Genomic DNA, 8,919 nt, shown 5'->3' on the forward strand with positions numbered 1-8,919 from the left:
TTTATTTATTTTTTTTTGAAAAATATGTCATAAATTTCGAATGTACTGGTAGCAATTGGACCACTGTAACCATTGTGGAGTGGCATACTGAGCATATAATAAAATTACTTGGGGTTAAAATCCATGTAATTAAGTTTGGAATAAGGTTTCATCTTTGAATAAAAGATTTAGCGAATTGGAACAGTATCTCGTAAATTTTCACCTAATTTTTTAAAGGCCATACTGTGATTTTGGATTTTTATATGTTTTAAAAAAATTATTGCTTCATAATATGAGAATTCTATTTTCAAATTTAGGATCTTGTTAAATATATTATTAATCCCATTATTTTATTACATCCTTTTTTTGTTTTATGTTGTGGTCCACTATTTATGGTTGAATTCAGATATTATTATTTGGACGGTATTAGTAATGTAAAACATTTTATTAACATTGCTTTGTTTTTTTACAATATGAGAACTTGATTCAAGTTTTTTATTTGATTCACCGTTTGTGTGAATTGCTCAGATTGATAAGTTTTTAATTTCCAAATTATTTCTAGAGTCAATTATATTGATTGTAACTAATTTTCCACCGATTCAAATCGACACCTCAAAACCAAACAGTGCTAAGTCCACTTTTCCAAAAAATGACATTTTTCAATTGCTGATTTTCCTAGACTTAGCTCTAACATTTTGGTCTATTTGCCTTATCTCTAGGTGCTCTAGATCTCAAGACAGCTATGGACATAACCCTGCTTTTTTTAGGGGCATTTGAGAACTAAACAGAGCTGTGTCTACTATAGTGGACTTAGCTCTGGATAACTGCATTGTAAGTTGGGGCTAAGTCCGTTTTTTGGACATAGCTCCTCTCAAAAAATATAATACAAAGCGCTAAGTCCATACCAGCCTCTATAATAACATAATAAAGGGGCCCTAAGTCCAATAAAATTGTTTCTGGTCCAGAAAATTGAGAGCCAAAAAGGTTCAAGTCCAAAAAAAACCCCGCCAAAAAAAAATTGGGGCGGAGCACAAATTTTTTTATACCATCTAAATATGGCCTTCATTGTAACTTTGGTGGACCATAAAAACTAGACATCTTCGATGTAAGGTATTAGAGAAATAAAAACAAAAAACAAAAAAGCGTTTTTTTGCGTTTTTCTCAAAACTAGAAAAATGGACTTAGCCCAATTTGGATTTCATGCGTCGAAATGTTTGGTTGATTATGGCGATCCATGGTTACGTTGAAACTCTAACTCACCACATTTCAGCCAATCCTAATATTCCTACTGTTAGATTTTGAGGGGATTTCCTGTTGATATGGCTATATATGTATGAGTACTGGTATTATATTTGAAATTACAGTGATTTATTTATGAATTATAATAAAATGTTAATTTTTTTGCATAGAGTACGAGTACACCTAACCAATTTTCTTTGCAGATCATTAGATAATACTATTGATTAGGCAAAACTTAAAATTTTTGAAATCTGAAAAACCAACTTTTTTGTTTTCATTATAGCATTCTGGTTTACTTGTTACAGATTACAGAAATGTCAACCGGCGTTGTTATACGCCTCAGAAATCTTCCCGTTTCTGCGGGAACGATTGATATCCGTAGATTCTTTAGCACCTTATCAATTCCGGATGGCGGGGTTCATATTATCGGAGGAGAAGACGGCACAGCTTTCATACTATTCACCACAGATGAAGATGCTCGCCAAGCTATGTTACGAGATGGACAAAAAATCAGTGGTGATAAAGTCAAACTTATGTTGAGTAGCCATACTGAAATGAGGCTAATGATTGAGGAGAGCCAGCGAAGGTACGAGGAATTGAGAGGTTTAAGACCACCGGAACCACCAATTACTAATTTGACAAGTCGATCATCAGCCACTGGAGGGGGTGCACAAAAAGGCCAGGCCCAACCAGACACTGCCGATACAGTTTCTGATTTATATTGTGAAATGAAAGGCATGCCTTATAACGTTTCCGAGGAGGATATTGTAGAGTTTTTCCAGCATTTACCAATCTCAGCGATACGTTTTATGCGAGATGAAAAAGGCCGACAATCTGGTCAAGGATTTGTAAAATTTAGGTCTCCGACTAGTAAACAACAAGCACTCAAAAAAGATCGTGATTTTCTTGGTCCAAGATTCGTTCGTGTTATACCTGCCACAGAACGTCAATGGGTATCATCTGGATCTCAGATGTGTGATACAGTACGCCCTTCAACTGATGAATATAGCAGAAAAAGGGGTCAAAATTTGACACCGACGAATGAAGGTACGCCGAAGCGGTCTCGAGCTTTATCACCAATACGCTGCGATAATTGTGTTGAGTTACGCGGGCTGCCTGTGACGTCATCTTACAAAACAGTTCAAGACCTTTTTTATCATTTAAAATTTGTTGAAGGCGGACTTTTTCTTGAATTGGATGGTAAACATTGTCGAGGTCGTGCGTTTGCTGAGTTCAGCACAATTGAGGAATATAAGGAAGCTCTTTTAAAAGATGGCGAAATGATAGAAGGAAAACAAATTCGCGTTATTTCGATTTCTCGACAAGTTATGGCCGAACAGATAAAACAACATAAAAAATACTTGAAAATGAAACGAGAGGAAGAATATAAACGAGAACGAGAAGAAATTGAACATAAAGAAAGATTGAAAGAAAGGCAAATGAAAGAAGCGCAGTACGAAGAACAGAAACGTAAGGATGAAGAAGAACAAAAAAAAAGACGGGAATATCAAATGAAAAAACAACGAGAAATGGAAGAATGGTTGGCACGGCAACATGCTAAAGAAGAAGAAGAAAGAAAACGTAGAGAGTTGGATCGACTTTTTGAACAACGCAGAATGCAAGAAGAGGAAGATCGTGCTCGGCGCGCAGCGTTAGAAGAAAAACGCCGACGAGAAGAAGATGAATTAAGAAGAAAAGAGGAGGCAGAAATGAGAGCGGAATTTGAAAGGAAAAGACAAATTGAATTACAAAGACTCGAAGCCAAAATTAAAGAAGAGGCTGAAATGAGAATTAAACAGGAATATATGAAAAAAGAACTGGAAAGCATGAATCAGAATGGAAATGTAAAAGAAGTTGAAATGGATCTTGAAGACCAGAACCCGAGCCCTGCCGTGCCGAAAGAGGAATACGTTGAAGACTACCCTCCACCACCGAGTGACGCTCTTCTGCCTGTTAAACCCGCAACGTCTCAATACTCCTCCGCTTCGAGTGATTCTGGTTTTTCACAATTTTCTAGAGGTTCATCTGGCACTCCACAACTTCGTCCTGGTGAGCCGCCACTAACAAGTCACGCATCAGTGCATCCGTATCAACCAATGGCGTACCAGCACCGGTTCACACCCCCGCCTCCTTTACCTAGCCCTGGTACGACTCCATTGAACCTTCCAGCATTACCACCAAGCACGGCACTGCCACCTCCATCCGTGGCACCACTGAAACTCCCCACGGCACCGGCAGTGATAATTGCTGCCACACCTCCACCCCAGATGTTGACAAGCTTGCCTCCACCCCCTTTGCCACCAAGTATTGGGTTAGGTCCTGTTGTCAGACTCCCGAGGGCACCGAACCCCGCACTCCCACCAAGAATTCCAACCCAAACTGGCAGTGTGGTTGCACCTGCTACATTGCCGCCACCTAATGGCCGATTACCACCGACTTCATCTACCACAGAAGCAAGACCGCCAGCTCCCCAAATGCGGCCGCCACAACCGAATGATCCAAATATTCCCACAAAATTCGTTAGAATTGCAAATTCACCTTTCACGATATCCGAGCACATGATTCGTGAGTTCTTTCATGGACTGCCGATCGCTCCCCATGGTGTTCAATTTGTGATAAAAAACGGAAAACGTTCCGGACACATTTTCATAAAATTCATGCATGAAGTTGACGCTGAGAGAGCATCAAGACAAGACAAAGGTCATCTCGGAGGTCGTGAGGTTCTCGTTCAGAAAACGAATCCCACACAAATGACGCAATTACTGAGAAAATTCGAGTCTCGTAATTTGGAAGATCTATTTCCACTCTCAGATTTCGCTGGTACAGCAACAGCAAATTACAAGCCGCAACCACCAGGGGGAGCCATGGGGCTACCACCTAAACCTTCGCATAGAGATGATCTCAACCTAGAAATGAATATTTTAGTAGATAAACTAACGTGTGTGAGACTTGGTAGCGTCCCGCCACACACTATCCCAGAAGATATAATGCGAGCGTTTTCTGGCATCAGCATAATGCCAAACGGGATTCATATTCTACATACGCCTGATGGTAAATGTAACGGAAATGCTTTCATTGAGCTCGTAACTTCAGAGGATTGTGTACGAGCAGCAAATCTTCATGCTGTAGCTCAAATACATGGATCTTTGATTCGAATTATGCCAGTTAGAAATGGGGAAATGGAAAAAGAAATAATGGATCATAATATGAAAGTCTTCGGGCGCCCACCGCATGGACCCCCACTGCCGTCAAATCTACCCCCACCGCATCCTGATGAGTTGCGCTTACAGATGCCCCCCTCGTCAATGCCTGATTTACCGAGAGGCCCAATGGACATGTTAGGCCCACGTCCTCCACCCCCTGTTCGGTTTCCTGAATATGATTTAGCTTTACGTCACCCCGAAATACATGGGCCCCGATTCAATGCCCGGGAACCCCCTCGGCCTTCACTACCCCCAATGGAGCCACCTGGTGGTGGAAGAAATCGTGGACGTTCACCCACCCCACCACATATGCAAATGCATCGGGGCCCGTCCCCAAGAAACATGCCCCCAATGAGACCCCGGTCACCCCCAAGGGGAATGTCTCCCTGTCACCCAATGGGACGCAGGAGCCCCAGTCCGTCAATGCGGCCCCCTCCCAGGGAGATGAGCCGACAAGAGATGGAACACAGGGCTGAAATGGATGATCTTAATCGTAGAATCGACCACGAGAGGGCAATGTTGAGAGAACGCGAGCTAGCACATAGACGGCCCCCATTTGATATGCGCCCTCCATTCCCCCCTGGCGGTCCACGTTTAGACAGACCCCCTTTCCCTGGCGACGGGCCACGTTTTCCTCCCGGTATGCCCCCTCCAAGATTTATGGGGGACATGCCGATGCGTCCCAGACTCCCTATGGACATGCCACCCTTCAGAATGCCAATGCATGGACCCGTCCCGGTCAAAATGTCCAACCTATCCTTCCACATCACCCAAGAAGACATTTTAGAATTTTTTATGAAATTCTCTCCCATCCCAGACTCTGTTAGACTAATGTACAATCCAATTGGGAAGCTAACAGGTGAAGGACTGGTCGCTTTTCCTAGCCGTGAAGCAGCGGAGGCCGCGATGTCAGATTTGAATCAAAAAATGTTGTTAAATCGTAAAATAAAGCTTGTGTTAGCATAGGTTTTATTATGTTTATACCAAGTTCATTTTTAGCCCTTTTTTATCAAAATTTGCGAATTTTTTTGTTTGCCATCTTAATGTTAAACTAATTTGTACTTGTTAAATCATCAGTTTTAGTAATTAGGAATGAATTATCCGAAATGTTTCGAGACTTGTCCAATGAATTTAATCTTAAAGTCTGAGAAAATGTAGAAATATGTGTCAGACTGTTCACTGTTCGCAATACCGAATGTGCAAATTAGCAGGCTTGCAAAGGAAATTTATCGATACCATATATTGTTTTGGCCCTCACAGATATATTAAATGAGGTAAAAATACTTGAAAAATTACTGATAAGAAAAACAACAAATCTGGTTAATAAGATATATTGAGAACGGACTTCATAATAAAATTGAAATTGCAAAGGGACTTTACGGCCACGCTGTATATCTATCAATATATATATCTATCAATATATGTCAACATTTGGCGGATTATTTTGTTGGGAGTTTTAGGTAGCATACTGCAATTTTGTAATCTGTGTTAACATTTTTACCATAGCATTGCGGTTCATATTCGAAAACTCGAGGCATACTTTTTCTGTTTTTAATTCGCCTATTTACAAACTGATTCTCGCATGAGCGTTTTCTGTTACTGAAATATTTTTTTAGGTCCATTGTTTATAGCGCAACAGTGCCTGTAGATTTGTTAGGCAATAATTTAGTGTTTTTTAAGTTTGACTAATATACAAAGCGCTACTCTTTATGTTGCAGAATATAAATCGTTAGGCCACTTGGTGTCAGCATTGCGATGAATTTCATTCTGAACATTTGGTTTATTTTGCGGAAAAATTATGTGATCGGCATTGCTGAATCGAGAGATTTCATTGCTCCCAAATAATAAGTATCTCCTCGCATATTGTGATATATCAATGGCCGCTTGTTCAGGGCAAAAGGCATGCCAATTTTTGCTAATTTCAACATAAAATTCTGCAAACAAAACAAAAAATTATTCTTTAATTTCAATAAAATCTTCCCAAAGATCACGTCGCTCACTATGTTATATATCTTCATTTTGTTTTGCTAGTATGTATGCTACGGCCACACATTCGCTTGTCTCTCCGTCGTCATAGTTTTGCAAAAATGATGTGTTTAGACTGTATGCTTACGATCAGTTTACCTGTTATTTATTTAGAAGATAGATACTAACCTGGTATGATATCTATAATAGCATTAAAATTTGGATTGATTAGCTGTCCAGAGATTCTTTTGGCTTTTTATTAATCAGTCAATTTGCCTAACTCACCTTAATTTCTGTATATGGATACTTCGGATGATCTAATTCCAAAAAATTGATAGTTGGAAGAATTTACATCGGGAATTCAGTTAATTCAATTTTTTTTTTGTTTAAGCCAACTTTAGCTATTGGGTTCCAAGAAGCTACAAATAAGCAGTTATTATGTTAGGACAGGGGTGGGCAACTTCTCTGGTCGGCAGGCAAGATGTGGGAAATGAAGTCCTCGGTGGGCCGGATTATTACATGAATAGTATTCAATATCTTAATCACATATTTATTCGCTAATGCAATAAAGAAAATTATAAATCGCGATTAAAGTAAAGTTTAAACTTAACAAAAAATAGAGACCAAAAAACACATAATGAATTTATCATAATGTACTAAAAGTGTAATAATGTAATACCATAATGTACTGATGTATAGTCAGCGGGCGGGTCAAAATCTCGTCGCGGGCTGTATGTTGCCCACCCCTGTGTTAGGATGTTACATTATTTTCGAATTACTAGATTTCAGGGTCAGCAATCCTAAATTCTCCAACAAGGGCGAGGTTGTAGGGTGTACAGTAATTCCATAGGATTAATTCTTGAGTAAAAATTATCCATCCAAATGACTCGAGACAAATCTTAGATGCTGATATGGTTATAGATGTGATTTTTCATCTCGCTGGAATTCCATCTTATATGTTTGCTGTAATTAGAAACTCAGAACCATCACCAATTCAAATATGCAGAATTATTGACTTTTGAAATCGAACATATGTGCAGTTACTTCTAATTCATCTCAATGTTGGATTAGATAGATAAATACATTTGGCCAGTCATGTTTTTTTTTAATGGGCTATGGAATTACCGTAGGTCTGTCTAGTTTTATAGTACTGTGCATGCCAAATATTTGTTGTGTGCCATTCCATTACCCGTACTGTTCCATTTCACTGTCATGTGACTGTATTAGTGTGGATATATTTTTAGTACTGGTTAAGTTTTCAAGTTGTCCCAAGTGTCTCATCTGATACTAATTCACGCTTTGCACTCAGTAGCCGGTAATATCTATTGATATGTTAGGAATTACCATTCGAATAAATGACAGTATTTTAGCCTTATTAAACACTGATTACTTACAATGCTATTTTTGCTTGGATATGTTTAGGCTGCCAATCTTAAAAAATATGTTGCCACATCTTATAAGACTGTGCTGTTTATGGGTTTATGTTAAACGCATGTGTTATATTTTCAGTATTGTTTTTAAAAATTGGGCATCAAGTTGAATATTTAGAAATTCCTGTTACATTTTCCTAAAAGTATGTCTTAACGCCATTTAACTTCTTAATGAAAATTGTCGATATGAATTGAAATTAGTAATTGGTTTTACCTTTTAGAGTAGTGTAACATTTTTTTGGCACAAAATTTTGTATATATATACATAGTCTACCAGTACGTTTCATTAATAATTGGAATTAGTTGAAGTGAATTTTATGTTGTTGTCCTACCCTAGTCATTTTGAATACTATGTTAATCACAATCACCTTACTGCAATTTGCATTTTTGTGTTGTGAAATTATTTAGTATTTGTGATGTTTCATTCATCGCTACCTGCCAATCTACCAGTACATTACATTAAGAATTGGAAAAACCTAGAGTGATTGCTCTATTAGTCGCCACTACCATACTCAAAGGAAGTTACCGCTTTGGAAAAATGAATACTATGATTAAGTCACATTTCTGATGTCAGCTTATAAAAGTTTTTGTTTTATTATGTTACTTCACCAGTCACTACCTTCCTCCCTCAGTGATGTTTTATTAAATATGCTAGTTAAATTATCTATTGCCTAAATATTTGCATGATGCATGTTGTTGTGCTTTTATTGTATTGTTTTGTATCTTCGAGTCTTGGAAGACACTAAATGGATACTACAAGGAATGGACCTACTGGCCGCAACACAAAGGATTATGTTATTATTGTACATATTGTATATAAATCAATTGTAATGTATACTTTGTTGTTTTTGGTTTGATAACTGTGAGAAAAGGAGAGACTTATTCCGACGCGCTAGTTTTTAGTGAGGATATACTGGTGTAGATCATGTTAGAACAGCAGTTTCCAGCGGGGTCACAGCGTAGTTGGATAGGAACCATGAGAATAGGTGCAAAACTGTTTTACTTTTCGAAAACTCCCAGTTCTTCCGAGTTACTTATCGATCTTGATCGGTAAGTATGTTGATAGGTATTTGTTTGTTTGTCTGTTAGATTGACGCGATATC

The 8,919-nt window shown here is 38.5% G+C and overlaps 1 protein-coding gene across 1 annotated transcript; it reads left to right on the top strand.

Annotated features, from left to right (window-relative positions):
* The first annotated feature begins 379 nt into the window (after positions 1-379).
* On the top strand, positions 380-8,653 carry LOC120332795 (uncharacterized). The gene has a single exon (XM_039400110.2). The coding sequence runs from the start codon at positions 1,533-1,535 to the stop codon at positions 5,385-5,387; it is 3,855 nt and encodes a 1,284-aa protein (XP_039256044.2). The 5' UTR covers positions 380-1,532; the 3' UTR covers positions 5,388-8,653.
* Positions 8,654-8,919: the final 266 nt, after the last annotated feature.

Source organism: Styela clava, chromosome 13 (genome assembly GCF_964204865.1).
Source record: "Styela clava chromosome 13, kaStyClav1.hap1.2, whole genome shotgun sequence".
Taxonomy (NCBI): domain Eukaryota; kingdom Metazoa; phylum Chordata; class Ascidiacea; order Stolidobranchia; family Styelidae; genus Styela; species Styela clava.

Excerpts from the sequence above, each read along its gene's own strand:
- LOC120332795 (XM_039400110.2), top strand. The coding sequence starts at position 1,533 with ATGTCAACCGGCGTTGTTATACGCCTCAGAAATCTTCCCGTTTCTGCG.